The sequence below is a fragment of the Muntiacus reevesi genome, chromosome 9 (assembly GCF_963930625.1).
Source record: "Muntiacus reevesi chromosome 9, mMunRee1.1, whole genome shotgun sequence".
NCBI classification, from domain to species: Eukaryota; Metazoa; Chordata; class Mammalia; order Artiodactyla; family Cervidae; genus Muntiacus; species Muntiacus reevesi.
This window is the reverse complement of record NC_089257.1, coordinates 63,744,746-63,761,834: the sequence shown is the minus strand read 5'-3', so window position 1 is coordinate 63,761,834 and position 17,089 is coordinate 63,744,746. Positions and strand designations below refer to the sequence as shown.

At 49.7% G+C, this 17,089-nt stretch overlaps 1 protein-coding gene across 12 annotated transcripts in view; it reads left to right on the top strand.

Moving 5' to 3' along the window:
- CEP164 (centrosomal protein 164) overlaps positions 1 to 17,089 on the top strand; it is a 71,060-nt gene that overhangs the window by 19,138 nt on the left and 34,833 nt on the right. For 11 of the 12 annotated variants that reach the window (XM_065944945.1, XM_065944940.1, XM_065944941.1 and 8 more), the window contains exons 4-7: positions 2,143 to 2,347; positions 10,008 to 10,163; positions 10,550 to 10,684; positions 11,316 to 11,393. In XM_065944945.1, the coding sequence (XP_065801017.1) occupies positions 2,143 to 2,347; positions 10,008 to 10,163; positions 10,550 to 10,684; positions 11,316 to 11,393 (574 nt within the window). The remainder of the gene's footprint in view (positions 1 to 2,142; positions 2,348 to 10,007; positions 10,164 to 10,549; positions 10,685 to 11,315; positions 11,394 to 17,089) is intronic. The other variant, XM_065944939.1, reaches the window with a different exon arrangement.

The following is a 17,089-nucleotide window of genomic DNA, read 5'->3' as shown; positions in this document are numbered from 1 at the left end:
AATTTAAAATATTGTTATTTTTAGTCTTCTTTTGGTTGTTCTACTCTCAGTTCTTCTTTTCACTGTGTTACTGATTTTCCCTCATGGTTAAGTGTTTCCTCACATGGTTTGTAATTATGTATTGTGCATTTTGTGAATTCATTTTCTGCAGAGGTTATTTTCTGTGAGTGTCTCCTTCCTGGGTTGTTGAGTAGCCTCACAGTGGTTTCTGTCAAGGATTTTTTTAGTGCTTTAGGATTCAATTTTTACTTTACTTTCCTGGATCTGGCATTTTCTTACCACATTTTGGACTCTATCTACATATGTCTTGGGGTTTCAGTTTTTCATTAAATTTTATTTTCCCCACCTAGAACCTGGAGTGGGTGATGTGCTTCCTTGCTACTTCTGTGGCCCACTAGGTCCTTTTATTCATGGAGAGAACAGCCTGAAGAACCCCAGATATATCTAGGGTCTCAGTTTTAGTTTCCAAACTTATGATGCCCTAAGGCCACATTTTGTTCTAGGTTGGCATTTAAACTCAGGTTCCGTGAGCCTATATCGAGGTCAGATCCCGACCTTGACCTGTCAGTTCATGCACTTATTACTCAGATTTCATGCTTTCTTTCTGTTTCTGACCGCTGAGAATTTCTCTTTCTGTTGGCTATGTGAATAATGCTGCTGTGAACACTGGTGTACAAATAACCTGTTTTCATTCCTGCTTTCAATGTTTTTTGGGTGTATACCCAGAGGTAGAATTGCTGGTTTATATATGGTAATTCAGATTTTTAATATAGTGCTGTATCTTTAAAATTTGAAGTTTATTTTTATTTTTGACTGTGCTGGGTCTTTGCTGTGCTCAGGCATTCTTTGGTTGCGGAGAGCAGGGGCTCCTCTAGTTGTGGTGTGCAGGCTTCTCCTTGTGGTGGCTTCTCGTTGTGGAGCACGGGCTTTAGGGTGCAGGGGCTTCAGTAGGTGTGGCACACGGGCTTAGTTGTTCTGTGGCATGCGAGATCTTCCCGGACCAGGGATTGAACCCATGTCCCCTGCACTGGCAGGCAGATTCTTAACCACTGGACCACCAGGGAAATTCGGTAATTCTAACTTTTCTGTTACATTGTTGGAACTGTCACGCTGTTGTTCACTTTGGCTATACCATTTTATGTTCCCACCAGTAGCGTACCAGAGTTCCAGTTTCTCTACATCCTGGCCAGCACTTGTTAATTTCTGCTCTTTTGGTAATAGTTGTGTTAATGGGTGTGAAGTGGCATTTCATGGTGGTTTTAATTTTCATTTCCCTAATGTTGAGTGATGTTGAGCATCTTCTCATGTGCTTCTTGGCCAAGACAAGGTCGAGTTTCATAAGGAGCCTGATTAGGATTGTGTTGGATTTATATATTAATTTGAGGATTATTGTCATGTTTACAGACTTGAATCCTATTCAGGAACACAGGGTGTCTCACCAATTGTTTTTTCCCCCCCCTGAATTTTCAGTAAAACTTTATGAAGGTCTGGCACGCACTGTGTTTATTCCTGGGTATTTTATCTTTCACATTGCTATTGTGATGGGTTTTTTCTTATTAGCTGTCCTAATGGATTACTGATAGTGGTGGATGGGATGAGTGACTTATTTCAGACTTATTTCAGCCATAATGAAACAGATTCTTGAGGCCCACCTTCTACATTATTTTCTTTTATTGTTGATTGACTCCACTAACTTGGATTGTTGCCTCTTATATGTTTAGAGTCTTTTGCAAAATCAGAGCTTTCACCACGTATCTTTTTTCTTTAGATCATTTATGAAAATACTAAGCAAGGTGTATCCTAGAATTTACCTCTAAGACATCATAGCGTTTGTATTTATCCATCTAAAACCAAGTTTATCCCTACTCTAGCATGAATTCTCAGGAACCCAAATGATTAAACATCTCGATATGAGAAATCTTTAATATCCTAATTGTTTGTCTCTGTCTAACCTAACTCCTTATTCTTAGCCAAATCTATCCAATTTTGTGTTAGCTCTTTCTTCTCTTCCTCCTACTCTCTCCCTCTTTCCCTATCCCCACAATTCTTCCCTCTTCTCTGCTTCCTTGCCATTTTTCTTTCTTCCTACGTAGCTTTGGACCTGAGCCAGGAACTAACGTGTGACCTCTGCTCATCCTCCAGCCAGGACATCACAGGTGACATTTACTATTTCAACTTTGCCAACGGCCAGTCCACGTGGGACCACCCCTGTGATGAACACTATCGGAACTTGGTGATCCAAGAACGGGGCAAGCTGTCAACTCCTGGGGCCACTAAGAAGAAAGAAAAGAAAAAGAAAAAGGAAAAGAAAGACAAGAAGGATAAGGAGACCTCCAAGAGTCCCCTGGTGAGTTAGTGGGTGCCAGCTCCCAGGGAGACCAGGCCTGAAACCTGAGGGGGTATTGGGAACCTCTGACTGTTTACAGCTGGGAGATTAAGACCAACAAGAATAATATAGTAATTTTGTTGATAGTACATCATCTGAATTGTACCTGTTTTCTGGCAGATTTTCCTTTTAGCTTCTAGAACTAGTGCTTACCATCACCAAGCAATTTCTGCCCTCCTCCCTGTTGGGAGGCATATATAACATAATAAGGTTAGTGGGCAAGTGCCCGACTGGGGACAGGGTTTTGCAGTGGTCCGAGAACTGATGCCGTCTGCCTCTATGGAGAGTCGGGTCACAGGGAGCAGTCGGCGGAGGCCAGAGAGCCCAGAGGAGCATGTGCCTCTCCTTTCCTTTCCAAGCCAAGCCTGCCCCGAGTGGATTCATCGTGTGTCTCAGTGGTGCGAATTCCTGGATGTCTGCTGGACCGTAATTCGGTTGTCAGAACACCAGTGCCTTCAAGATCCAAAAAGAGAAGTTTGAGGGTTTTTTATCTGCTCCCATTGGTGGTCTTTGCTGCCGGTCTCCTTGGTTCAAGGCAGAAACCGACGTTTGAGTTCAGTGCCCTCACCTTGTTCCCCAAGCAGCTTTTTCACTCGAGAGTTGAAAGTGCTCTTTTCCCATTGTTGTTTTGTGTCCCTCCTCCAGGTGAGAGGCCGATGGGCCACGCTGAGGAGAGGGAGGGGCGTGGGAAGCCCTGGGAATACCTTCTCAATCCTCTCAATGGTCGAGCTGATTTGCTCTCTTATTTATGGTCTTTATTTCCCACTGGTGCCTGGTGGTTACTTCTCAGCAAAAATTCCTCCATTTGCCTTCCTTCCCAAGGTGTCAGTTCTGATATTGGATGGTTGCTGATAAATTTATCCTTTTTATCATTTTCAAGCTCTCTGATAGGCCTCCCCCGTGTCCCCACCCCCACCCCATATTACTAGTCATGGTTCTAAGAAATAAGGTAGCAAACCCATTTCTTCTGGTGGAGAAAAGAGGACAAGTCATTTCCAAAGAGGTTGAATTTTCTAATGGCATGTATTTGCAAGGTAGAAGATGGATAATGGACTTTTCACTAATCCCAGACTGTTTTAGTTTCTTTTTGTTTTTTTTTTTTGGCCATGAGGCATGTGGGATCTTAGTTCCTCTGACCAGGAATGGAACCCACTGCCCTTGCACTGAAAGTGTGGAGTCTTAACCACTGGGGAATTCCTGCCGGGGGCCTATTTTAGATGACAGCTGGCATCTGGGTAGTCTCTGACATGACTGCAGGTGAGAGAGGGAATTAAGTGAGGATTCTGTGTTGGAGAGTTGGGTAATAGACCTAGTTCTGGGTATTTGACTGAGTTCCTGTTACAAAGGATTCCTCCTGTGGTTCAGGATCTTAGGGAAGGTGGACAGGCCTGGGCTATCAGTCTGGATCTTAGGGCTCAGTACAGGTGCCTGAAAGCTGAGTTTGTTTGGGGGCAGACCTGACCAGGTGGGTGATCTGGGCTCAGCTAGTTTGGGCTCCTGGAGGAGAGCTGGGTGATCTTTTAGGAGTTTTTCTTCCTTTCTTTCTTCATGGCTGCACTAGGTCTTGGTTGCTGCATGTGGGCGTTCTCGGGGCTACTGTTCGTCACAGTGTATAAGCTTCTCACTGTGGTGGCCTCTTCTTGTGGTGTGCAGGCTCAGTAGTTGGTGACGCCCGGGCTTAGTTGCTCTGCACCATGTGGGATCTTCCTGGACCAGGGATTGAACCCATGTCCCCTACATTGGCAGGCGGCTTCTTAACCACTGGACCATCAGGGAGGTCCCTAGGGACTTTTTTTTTTTTTGTAACCCCAAGATTCCCTGGCTGTGTGGACTTCTCTTGAGTAACACCAGCTCATTTGGTAGAAGACCTAGTCTGAGTGTTCAAGGCTCAGCTCACTGCTCATGTTTCCCCTCTTCCCTCCCTTCTTAGATTATTTCTGATAGTTCTTGATAAGAATGGTGGATTTTTATGAAATTAACCAGTCACAGACTTGAGAGCTTGATGGTATTTCCAGGATAACCTAGTTGGAGATTTTCAGACTTTTTGTTAGTAGTGACGCCATCTTCACATCAGTTCCTCTGTGGAAGACCAGTGTCTATAAAGAAGCGGAGCTGCTCTGTTTGAACCTGGGAGTGGGGGTCTGGGCGATGCTCCTTCCCCACGACATACCCACTATGGTGGCCCCCAAGGTGCCATGGGGAGCAAGGGTCCTGAGCCCATGGATCTAGTCAAGTCTGTTTGTAGATGAGGAAAGTAGAGCCTAGAAAACAACAAAGCCCAAGGGAGTTTTTAGCTTTTCTTCCCTCTTTGGTTTCTGTTTTCACTTTGAACGAAGGGTGGGTTTCTGCTAAGGGTTTGCCAGCAGCTCCGGTAGCCAGTAGAAGTCAGCAGCGCTTTGTCTTCATTTTCTCTGCCTGTTTACATACCCGTCTAGGAAACACAGCCTGAGCAGGGCCTTCTGCCTTCTTCCTCCTTTCTCCGTGGCCCGTCCCCTCTCCCAGCGCCTGGGCTGGCTGGTCTGGACCTAGACCGAGAGATGCAGGCTAGAACTGAGGGCTCCTTAAAGAAAGGGAAGAGCCCATGTGTGCTGGCTGACATCCCCAGGCCTCTCACGGGCTCTCTGCCCAGCAAGCTGCAGCCGCTCTTCAAAGGCCAAGCTTCCCGAACCCACCAGATCTTTGCCGACGTGGAGAAAATCTTAGGCAGGGCCCCAGCCCACTGCAGGACAGAATTAGGTGACCAGCAGGGTCTGGAGAAACCCCAGCCGCTGACAGAGAAAATTTACGTGGGGTTTTCAGACCCTGAAATAGAAGAGCTGGAGATGAGGAGCAGACAGCTGAAACATGGCGTTCTGGGCCCTGACGACACCGGGCCCTTCCAGAACAGGCAGGATGTGTTAGAGAGCAAGACACAGGCCTCTGTCCATGCGAAGCTTTCGGAGACCCTCAAGGGCCCGCAGCTGAGAAGGGAGGAGCACAGGCATGACGTGGCCAAACAGAGCTCCACTGGCCCTGGCGGGGACAAGGGCCAGAGCCCCGTTCCCTCACCATCCCCTGAGGAGGCCCCCTCGCTGTCCCCTTGTTCTTCTGACCCCATGCTGCTCACCGGGAAGAGCAAGTTGTCCTTGTTAGACAGCAACCCAGCTGAAGACCAGAGCTGGCAGAGTGTTTCTGGGGAAGCGGGGAGCGTGGGCAGAGGCAGGAGGAGAAGAGAGCCCCCAGGACTGTGGGTGGGGCAGGTCTCCAAGCTTGTCCACAGGGACGCCTACAGGGGCGGCAAGGAAACCGAGCCTGATGACTCTGCGACTCCAGGGGCCTCAGCTGGAGGTCCACCCCAAGGGCTGTTGCTAATACCCCCTGATACCCTAGCCTCAGAACTGGTCCAGAGTGCCCCTGCAGGGAGTGCTCCCGGGGGGCCTCCTGCCATTGAGGAGAACCCATCCCCAGGCTCTCCAGAGCCCCCCCAAGAGGACAGGAGGCCGAGCGGGTGTGAGCCTGACTTGGAGAGCAGCAGCAGCAGCAGCCTGGCCTCTCGCCTTGGCTCGGAGGTCCTGGGGGAGGTGACCAACTTCCCGTGGGACCTGCAGAGCCCGCGGGGGTCTGAGTGGGGCGTGGGTGAGTCAGGCCCCGGGCCCATAGAGCAGCACCCCAGCGCCTTCTTGGCGCCCCAGCTGCTCCCCATGCAGAGCTCCTCTGAGGAGCAGTCAGAGAGCGAAGACTACTCTGAGGACCAGAGGTTCTACCAGCACATCCTGCAGATGGTCAAGATCTCCCGGCGGCTGGAGGGCCTGGGGCTGCCTGAGAGCGCGCAGGAGATGCCGGGCCAAGACCTGGCCAGCATGATCTGCTGCCTGGCCGCCGAGTCTTCCAGGCTGTCTAGCGAGGCTGAGCACAAGGCCATCAGAGCCATGGACTCCGGGCTTCTGCCTTGGGGACCGGAGCCACGGGAGCGTCCTCCAGAAGTGGACGTTGCCTCGGCCGCGCAGGAGGCCTCTCGTCTCCGGCCCGGCAGCAGCCCCCTCAGGCAGGGGCTGGTCGAGCTGAGTTCCAGCAGAGGGCTTGCGGCAGAGCCAGGCAAGATGCAGCTTCTCGACCAGGTAGGCGTCTCAGAGAGCATCACGACCTCAGGCCCAGTGAACTTGGCAGGCAGGGAGCAGGTTGTGCTGACAGTCTGAACCCAGCCATCAGGTCAGCTTTCCTGTTGTCTGTCCTCCCTCAGTGACCAGGGAGCCCTTAGCCACCCGGGATGGCCATCCTGTGGGATGGCATGCATTTCCTATTTCTTCTACCTCATCACCTGCAAGATGGGGGCGGAGGGTGTCTGGACTTCCCTTCCCTTGATCTGACCATACTGCACGGGTGCTTTACGTGCTCTGAAGATGATCCGTTTTGAGGGTGAGTAAGGTGGCACAGATCATGGCGTTCCTGCACGACGTAGGTACTGTTCCAGGCTTTGGACGCCTTCCGCATGAGCTGATAGTGTAGAGAGGTCCTCCCAAGAAGACACACCGCCCCCAGCCTCTGAACTAAGTCCCTTCTCGGAATCACTCAGGATTAGTGAGTTGCCGTGCTGAGGGTCACAGAGACTCAGACACGACTGAAGTGACTTAGCACAGAGAGTTAGTACTGTCCTGCGGTATGATGTGCCCAGTGACTTCCTTGTGTCCCGGCTCTTGGTGATCCCATGGGCTGTAGCCTGCCAGACTCCTCTGTCTGTGGAATTTTCCTGGCAAGAATACTGGAGTGGGTTGCCATTCCCTACTCCTGACCCGGGGATCGAACTTGAACTTCTCACATCTCCTGCACTGACAGGCAGGTTCTTTACTGCTAGCGCCACCTGAGAGGAGAGGCTGAAGCCCGGACTCTCTTCTGCTCCGTGGTTGCTTCTGCTCCTTCCTTCCCAGGGTTTCCAGAACCATGTGAATAGCCTGTGTCAGGCTTGCACAGACCACGTCCTCCCCTAGTGGGATCTGCCAAAGAGTGGGCTTGCCCTGTCATTCGGGGCCATTTGTCCCTTTAAAGAATTGCCACCACCTTCATTCAGAAGTCAAATAGGATCACAGACCATGGGGTTTATCTGCATTCCCTGGGCTGCTTTTGCTATTGCCCAGCTGTGGCTTTACCCAGTTGTTACCTCAGTTCCTAATTGCTGGCATGCCTGGGTTCTCCATTAGCTCTAATAACCCCTGTAGCACTATAAACATCGGATAAGCTGCAGATTATCCTGCAAAGTTTTAATTAGCCCAATGGTGGCAAGTTTATCCGCTCTGAAGGACAATGCCATGCACAGCTCTTAGCCAGAGTTAATGGCCATCTATAGAAACTGATCAGCTAGGAGCCAGGGATGTATAATTTCTCTGCTAACTGCTGATGTGGTCAAGGCCTGGGAGAACAAAGCCCTCAGCGGGCCCATCTCCCTCCCTCAGGCCCCCAGCACGTTAGCAAATTAGCCATGTCAGGAGTCTGTAATTTTCCATCAATACAGTGTGGGAAGAAATTTGCTCACTGATCTGCTGGGTGGGCTGGGCTGCTGGGAGGAGCCGGCCAGGTTTGCTCAGAGTGTACCGCAGAGCAGCTCTCCCGGGCTCCTTTTTCGCCACAGCCAGTGTGATATAGCGGCTTAGACACTGCCCTGCTTCTCAGATCTACTCCTGTGGTTGCTGGCCTCGCGATTTGGGGCAGGCAGAGGTCTTGACTTCACCAATCTCCATTTGCTTTTGTGGGGACTGGGGCCTCAGATGGTTCTGAGAGCAGAATGAGACAGGTGCTTTTACCTAGGAGCCCAGGACTCAGGCAATGTTGGCCAGTTTTATTATTTTCAGCTCCTTTTCTGCCTCGAGAAGATACCCTGCAACAGGCTAGATGACTGGGAATCTCTTTGGGTAGGCCAAAAAGTTTGTTTGGGCTTTTTTCCATAAGATGATACAGAAAAACCCAAATGAACTTTTAGCTAACCCAATACAAAGGCTTGGGGTTGAGGGGGTGGTGGGCAGTGGGCGGTCTCATGTCACCTTTCAGCTGAGAGTCTAACGCCCTTCTTGGGCAGAAACAGGTTGTGTTTGGAACCCACCCAATGGTCTGGCCTCAGTCCCAGCCACAGGTAAGAAGACAGGCCACCTGAACCTCTCATCTTGACCCCCTCGGGTTCCCCTTTCTCTTTTCAGTCACTGTGGGATTAGGAATGGAATTGTTGTTTTATACACATTTTAACTTTGAGAAATGGATTTTGAGGAGCTCATTGTAAACTGTCACCTGCCTCAGTTTCTGAGCCCAGACCATTGTAATACAAATCTGTCATGATAGCAATTCCATAGCACTGGGGTAGCCCAGGTCACATAGATGCACTAGGGTAACCTGGACCACTCACACATGCGCTGGGATAGCCCGCGCCACGCACACATTCGCCCTGGGATAACCTGGACCACGCACACATTCGCCCTGGGATAGCCCACGCCACGCACACACGTGCCCTGGGATAGCCCGCGCCACGCACACACGTGCCCTGGGATAGCCCGCGCCACGCACACACGTGCCTTGGGATAGCCCGCGCCACGCACACACGTGCCTGGAGTAGCCCGGACCACACACACATACACTGGGGTTGTCTGGGCCATGCACACATGCTTCTTACATTCAGTATCTTATTTGAACTTCTCAGCAGACCTTAAGTAGCTTGCACATATCATCTCTGACTTGCAGATGAGTAAACCGAGAATCCAAGATTCTGTGAGTGGCCCAAGTCTCACAAATTCTGCCATCTCTCTGGTGTCTCTCCCCAGTCCTCACTGGCATGAAGCCCGCCATCCTGAGAACACGAAAGAGGAGCGGCTGCTATAGTCCTCTGGCTGAGCTCTCTACAGCCCCTTTGCTCCTCAGTGGAGAGCAGAAAGAAAGTTCTTCTGTTGCTCACGTGTCTTTTTTCTTTTACTTTTTTTTGACCATGCAGTGTGGCATGTGGGACCTTAGTTTCCCAAGCAGGAATTGAACCCATGCCACCCGCAGTAGAAGCATGGGGCCCTAACCACTGGACCGCCAGGGAATTACCCTCATGGGTGTTTTTCAGAGTGAATGTTTATTTTAATCAAAGTAATACATGCCCATATTAGACAATGCCAAGGCAAGCCAAAAGGTGCAGAACAAAATATAGCAGTTCTCCAGTGTGGGTACCCTTTATTCTGCAATGTCTTTATTCTGGTGTCTGCTTCCATATTGTAAATAACATGCTTAGGCTGCTTTTTCTTGATTCATCAGTTTTCAGCTTTATGTATTGAGTCTTCTCATGCTGGGAGATGAGGCTTTTGTCTCTGCTCCTCACCCCCTCCCCAGCTTCCTCTGTGGCTTCAGAAGGGAGAGCAGGGCCCTCTGCAGCTTCTCCAGACGTGAAAGAGCCGTTTGTTGGGAGATAGCAGCAGAGTTACGAGAATCGGGAAACAAGCCCATGATTCTCACATGGTTGGCACAATGCTGACTTCTGGATGTTGTGTTTCATTAGCAGCCTCTGAACGGAGGTGGTTTAAATTTGAGCGGGCAGGATTTAGATGTTTTATTTTTACATCTGTCTCCACACTCTTAGAGCCCTGTGGTTGCTTGGGTTTCTAACAGGATATTTTCTGTTGCCCAGGCCGTGGGTACCTCGTTAGCCCCCATCCATGTTCCTCTCGGGGGCCTGGCCCCGTTAAGGGGCCGGGTGGATGCCCCACCCTCTGCTCTTCGTGGACCTCAGAGTGTGAACCTGGGGAGCTCAGTGGAGTCCGGTCAGCTCGGAGAACTCTTACTGGTAAATGCTTTTTTTCTTGTATATAGTATAGTTAGTTACCATGGGGCCTCCGTGTTCCATGCTAGGAGCTGTGGCCCATGGAGAAATACAGGGCCCAGGCTGATTCCTCAACACACATTGTATGGTGTGGAAGAAGGTGAGTCACACCTGGGTGATGCTGAACGTGGGTGGGCCGTGGAGGATGGTCAGAGAGACTCAGGGCTCATTTCCCGGTCCCTGTGACCAGGGCAGTAGGAGTTGGACAGGGAGGGACCACTGTGAGCTGGAGCTGCTGGGTCAGCTTCTCGGACATGGTGGCCTCGCTGTAGGCGCTATCTTGACAGAGAGAGGCGAACTCATGCTGAGGGTCTTCCCACTAAGTGCCTTGACCTTCCTTCTTTTTGGAGCCGGCACAGGGTCTCAAGCCTTCTGCTTGTACAAAAGGTCTCCTGGGCTCCATTCATGAGGACAAGAATGCTCTCAGCCTCTTGGCTTTAGGGGAGGAGACCAACGAGGAGGATGAGGCAGACAGTGACAACCAGGTAAGAATGAATCCTTTTCTTGGCCTGAATATCCTCTGGGCCATTAAAAAAAACAAAAAAAATTTTTTTAAATTGTGGTCAAATATATACACCATGAAAGTTACCATTTTAACCAGTTTTAAGTGTACAATTCAGTGGCCTTAAATACCTTCACAGTGTTATACAGTCTTCATCACCATCTGTCTCCAAAGCTTGTTAATAATCCCAGAGACTCTCTGTACCCATTAAACAATAACTCTGCATCCTCCCCTCTCCCCAGTCCCTGGTCTGTTCTGTCTCTGTGAATTTGCCTGTTCTAGATATTTTATATACGTGGAATCATACTGTCTTTGTCCTCTTGTGTGTCTGGCTTCTTTCATGTAGCACGTGTGACTGGATAGTATTTCATTGTATGAAATTACCACATTCCATTCAGCCATTCATCTGTTGGTGGGTACTTGAGCTGTTTTCACCTTCTGGTTTAATCTCTGTGCTACTTTGAAAATAAGTGAAGGTGGTTTTCCAGCCCACAGCTTCATTGTTTGCCCAGTCTGTATCCCTGCTGGGTCTGACCCAGCTCTTGGACCTGTGAGGAGCTTCTGGGCCTGCACCCGGGGCTGACCAGTTTGCTTGCCATCATTTTCATTTTCAGAGTGTTCGCAGCTCAAGTGAGCTTCTTAGGAACCTGCACCTGGACATCGGGGCGCTGGGGGGTGACTTTGAGTATGAGGTAAGAGCCTGAAGCACCTGCAGACAGTTGTCTCAGCCTGGCAGGTTCCCCCTTCCTTCCTGAGCCTTTCTCCTCAGGGATACGTATTTGGAAAGATAACTCTTTTGTCCTGGTCCTGTCCACATGGGGTTCCTGGGGTTGGGGGAAGTACAAGCCGGGAAAGGAATTCATCCATTCACTCATTTATCAAATAACCGCCATTTATCAACTTCTGTGTGAGGCACTTCACTCTCAGCCGTACAAGCCTCAGTTAGCTGCGATTCCCGCCCTCAAAGAGTGTATAGTCTCATAAAGGAGGGACCCCTGTAATCAGAACACAAGAGTAGAATGCAGGGAGGCTGTCCAGACAGTAAACCACAGTGCTGTGGGTGGGGGGCGGGCAGAATCCGGGGGTGTCCCGTCTGTTTGGGGAGGCTTCAGTGAGAATCTGACACCTGAGGTGAGCCAGGAAGAGCGGTAGCATGACTGCATGCGCAGAGGCGAGCGGTGAGGGGGAGAGCCGGCTGCAGGGCACTGAATGGGCAGAGGCAGGAGGGGAGGACGAGGGCCAGGCTTTCACCTGGAGCTCGGGCACGTGTGGGAAAGGACTGGAGGTGGGGCTGTGGAGGCGGGTTGGGCTGGGTCATGGAAGACCTGAGTGCTGGCTGAGAGTTTGGGACTGAATTACACAGGCGTTGGGAGCCATCGGAGGGTGTGAATGAAAATGTAATGCCATCCAGGTTCTTTTTCTTTTTCTTAATTAAAAAATTTTTGTTTTTTGCTGTGTTGGGTCTTAGTTGTGACACTCAAGATCTTCAGTCTTCATTGTGGCATGCAGGCTCTTTAGTTTCAGCACGTGGGATGTAATTCCCAACCAGGGATCAAACCTGGTCTCCCTGAATTGGGAATGTGGAGTCTTAGCCACTGGACAGCCAGGGAAGTCCCGCCATCCGGATTCTTAACATCTGTTGAGTGCTGGCTGTGGGGCAGCCGTGTGCTGGACCCTGTGGGCGATCTGAACACTGGTAAGGTGTGGTCCAGGGTGGCCTCCAGGAGTGTGCGGTCAGAGAGGAAGGTTGCTGGGTCCTCTGGTTAGCCTTCAGGATATGTTGAATAAATGAATATTTAGGAAGTTTTAAAGCAGGGGAGGGTGTGTAAAGAGCTCTAGCACTGCTACACTGTTCAGAATTTATTTATTTGGTTGCACCAGGTCTTAGTTGAGGCATGCAGAATCTAGTTCCCTGCCCAGAGATTGAATGGGGGCCCCTGCATTGGGAGAGCAGAGTCTTAGCCACCAGACCAGCAGGGAAGTCCTTAGAGGGGAGAGAAACTACCTGCTGAGAGATCAGGGAGAACTTGGAAGAGACGGCATTTAACTTGGATCTTGAAGAGAAATAGTTAAGTTCTAGACGTGGGAGTGGAAGGGATGTTTTAGGCAAGTGAACAGCTTGAACAAAGACGCACGGCCTGGGAACCGCAGAATGTGGATGGGAAGAGCTTCCAGGCTGTGCCCCCAGCAGTTGTGTTGCTTCTCGTCTCTTTCCCCGGTCCGTCCTCCACTCCCACGAGAATGTTCTTTAAAATGAACAGGCAGAACCTAAAACTCATTAGGTCATTGTAATAGCTAAAACCTCCAATGCATTTTTCTACTGAAAAAGGCACATTGCCTACTGTTTCTTCTTGGCCTAGTGTCTAATTTAGTAATTTTTTTTTTTGACAATTAAGCTTTCTCTAACGGTGCCCAAAGTATTCAAACAACCAATACATCATGAAGTCAGCAACTCAGATTTCCCCAGACATTGAAATATCGATTGCCAGGTCAGTTAAACTTTCCATAAAGCAGAAAATTCTCTTAAAGGCTTTAAACACTTTCAAATGAAGAGATCACTCACATTTATTAGAACGCTCATAAAACTGACCAATGAAACAAGAATGCGTGTATCACAGATTTCACTGTTTCCTTAGTGTCTTCTGTTGTTATATCCTTATCCCTTTCCACGTTCTTCTTGTTTCTGACTTTTGCTTCATGGTCTTCAGCTCTCTCCGAGAGCCAGGGGAAGGTCCCAGACTGGCTGCGGTTGAGGACGCTTGTTGACCCCTGGGGTACTGTTGAGTCTCTCAGTTGTGTTTGACTCTTTGCCCCCGTGGACTGCAGCTTGCCAGACTTCACTGTCCTTCACCATCTTCCGGAGGTTGCTCAAACTCACTTCCTGAGATACAGGTGGGCTTTTTCAGCTGATCCCACCCTAGCCGTTAGGTGGGTCCCGTTTTATACTTAGGCTGTCTGGTTTTATTTTGTCAAGTCACTTTTGGCTGTGCTGGGTCTTCTTGGCAGTGTGCAGCGGTTTCTCTAGTTGTGGCAGGCAGGCTTATAGTTGCCCCACAACATGTGGGATCTTAGTTCCCCAACCAGGATTTGAACCCATGTCCCCTACATTGGAAGGCGGATTCTTAACCCCTGGGCCACCTGAGGAGTCCCTGAGCTGTCTCTGTTGCCTCAGAAACTGTCTCCGTTTTTGACTCTGCTCAATCATGTATGCTTTGATTGTGACTTTGACACTTTCTGTCACATGTGACACTTTTTTCTGAGTGTCATCAACCTAATTTGGGTATACTTTGAAACTCTTTCTTTCAAGTGGGGCATGGTCTGTTGGCATTAAATCCATAGCCTTCTGTCTCTTTGGTGCTTTTGAATGATAACTTTATTTGTTCTCATCTGCCATTAAGATGTTACGATGCTGTTGGAATCAGTAGCTCAGGTTCTGAGCCTGGAAGGATGACCATGAGTAGGAATAGGGTGTCAGGAGGACTCACTGGCTTTTGGAGAAAGGGCAGCCTCCCTGAGACTGAGCAAATTGAGAGTAAAGATTCTGGCCTGTTCATGTCTGTGTGTCCATCACCTGGCTTGCTGTGGAACTTAGGAAGTACATGGGTGTATTTTGCTGAGCAGTTGAAAGGATGAAGGGCTTCCCTGGAAGCTGAACTGGCGAAGAATCCCCTGCAGTGCAGGAGACCCCAGTTCAATCCCGGGGTTGGGAAGATCCACTGGAGAAGGGATAGGCTACCCACTCCAGTATTCTTGGGCTTCCCTGGTGGCTTAGACGGTAAAGAATCCATCTGCAGTGCAGGAGACTTGGGTTTGATCCCTGGGTTAGGAAGATCCCTTGGAGAAGGAAATGGCTACCCACTCTAGTATTCTGGCCTGGAGAATTCCATGGACATAGGAGCCTTGTGGCTACGGGGTTGCAAAGATTTGGACACAACTGAGTGACTTTCACTTTCTCTTGAGAGGATGGATAGGTGAGTGACTGAGTGAGCCACGCTGGGACCGGAGGATATGCTGTCAGGTCTCATTGTGCTTCTTTCTTTCCTGGGTTTTCCCAGGTCCTAACTAGAGTAGATACTTGGTCCCTGCTTCAGCTGGTGAATTGAAAATCCCCATATGGACCAATCATAATGTACTATGACTTGGAAGAGTTTATTTTTACTTTATAATTGATTATAAATGTCAACAAAAAAAGGGATTTTCTTCTTTGACATGTCCTGGATTTTCAGACACTTCCCTTCTGATCTTTATGTGTTTCTTTGAAGGAGTGGGAGTTTTTAAGCGCATTTTTTTATAACCTCTTTAATATAAATAGGCAACTCAGTGTGATGGGGAGAAAATGTCTGGAGTGGGAGGTGTTACATACACTCCCCACCTCTGTCTCTAGCGTCCCAGCAGATTTCATTCTTTTTGCCACATGGAGTGTTGGAGTCCTGTTTTCTAGCCTCTGGCAGGAACTGGGGCTTTTCGTGGTGGGGAAGGTTCATGTTGGGGATGAACGGGAGTTTCAGGACAGACAAAGCTGTCTCTGATTGCCATAACCTTTAAAATGGCTTTTGTCCCAGTTTATTGGTAGGGCTCAGATGGTAAAGAATCTGCCTGCAGTGCAGGAGACTCAGGTTTGATCCTTGGGTCAGGAAGATCCCCTGGAGAAGGGAATGGCAGCCCACTACAGTATTCTTACCTGGAGAATCCCACGGACAGAGGAGCCGGGCAGGCTCCGCTCCGTGGGGTTGCAAAGAGTCAGACACGACTTAGTGACTGAACAGCAGTAGTGTAGACCCGGTCCTCTGAACTGCCTACCTCTTCCAGATCTCGGGCATCTCGGGCTGCCTACCTGAGATGGAGGGCTTATCCTATGGTTTGTTCTACCCTGTCTCACTGTGAACAGTCACTTTGCTCATGATTCCATGAGAGGGCAGTAGGATGGCAAGAATGCCTCTCTCTCTCCTTCCCCCTCCTCTCCTGCCTTCAGCTTAAACCCATTTCTAGTCTATTACAGAATCAAAAGCGTTAGGTTCCTGGAACAGACACTAAGAATGGAAGGGAGTGAAAGAGGGAAGGCTGAAGGGTAGGCGAGCAGGCAGCAGGTGGCCTTGTGGAGCTGGTGAAAAGCCCATCAGCAGATCAAAGGGGAGGGAGGGAGCTGCGCTTAGAAATAACAGGATGATGTCAGTGTGATTGGAAAGCGCTAACCACATCACCAGGGAGCAGTGCAAAGAGCTGAGACGGACTGGGTGGGAATGAGACGTGGGAAAGAAACCAGACTGACGTTTGGCTTGGTGGGGGTCTCCCCAGCATGGGATCAGTGCAAGGACGTTGTGTTCAGCTCCCCCGTTCCCCACCCCTGAGCCCCCGTGTGGATCGTAGGGCCCCTGCCTTTGTGTTCTGGGCCACAGGAGGGGGACTGCGGCATGGAAGACCTCAGAGCTTTTGGGGGGTATGTTCAATATTCATGAACCGATTCTTACAGGCACTCTCCTACACCCTCCCCCACCCCCCTTCATGCAGATGGCAAGATCTTTTTGGAATAAACAGCAGGAATGTGCCTTGAGACACTCAAGGACCAGGGGCTGTGACAGGAGGAGACAGAAGGAGCATGAGCATGGTTGAGCTGGGGGTAGGGCTGTGCTGGGGGTGTGTCCCTGTTCTCACCCGGGTACCCCATAGGACGCTGGTGCAGGGGGCCATGTACAGGGGCCTGGGCGTGCGTCCTGGGTGGGGCCTCAGACCGTGAGCCCCGAGATGGGATGAGGAGCAGCGGTGGAGAGGAGCATGGAGTTGGCTGGGTTTTCCAGACATTTAGCTCCCGTTCATCCACTTGTGGATAATCCATAGCAGATGCCTCTGCCTCTGCCGTCTTCCCCCGCAAGATGTCCCTCTGCCCGCCCTGTCATTGCAGTTAGTTGACATGGGCATGGGGAATGCAAGTTCATTTATTTTAATGTTAGCCATGTTTTAATATTTTACTATTTAGATAGACAGAATAGGTTCAGCTCTGTTATGGAACACTCTTCTTTTGAAGGTTTGAGAGTGGCATAGCCTGGGCCTGACATTCTTGCCATCTGGCTGTATTCTCTCATGTGTAAGAATGGGAATCTCCATGTGGATCTGGTGTCCTCTGATTTTTGATAGCATACTTGTTTTTCCATCATCCTGAATATCCATAGTTGACTTTTATTTAGCTATTTTCCATCTCATAACCACCGTGACAAATATAATCTGATCTCTGTATACCTTTGTAAAGTAGATACCACTTTACAGAGTAGGAACTCCTCTCTCTGTGCTGATGCACTTAATCATTTTTAAAAATCGAGTCCCAAACATTGACTGAGCATCTTGTATGTGCTAGAAGCACTGAGGATATTAGGGAGCTGATGTGGTAGGGGTG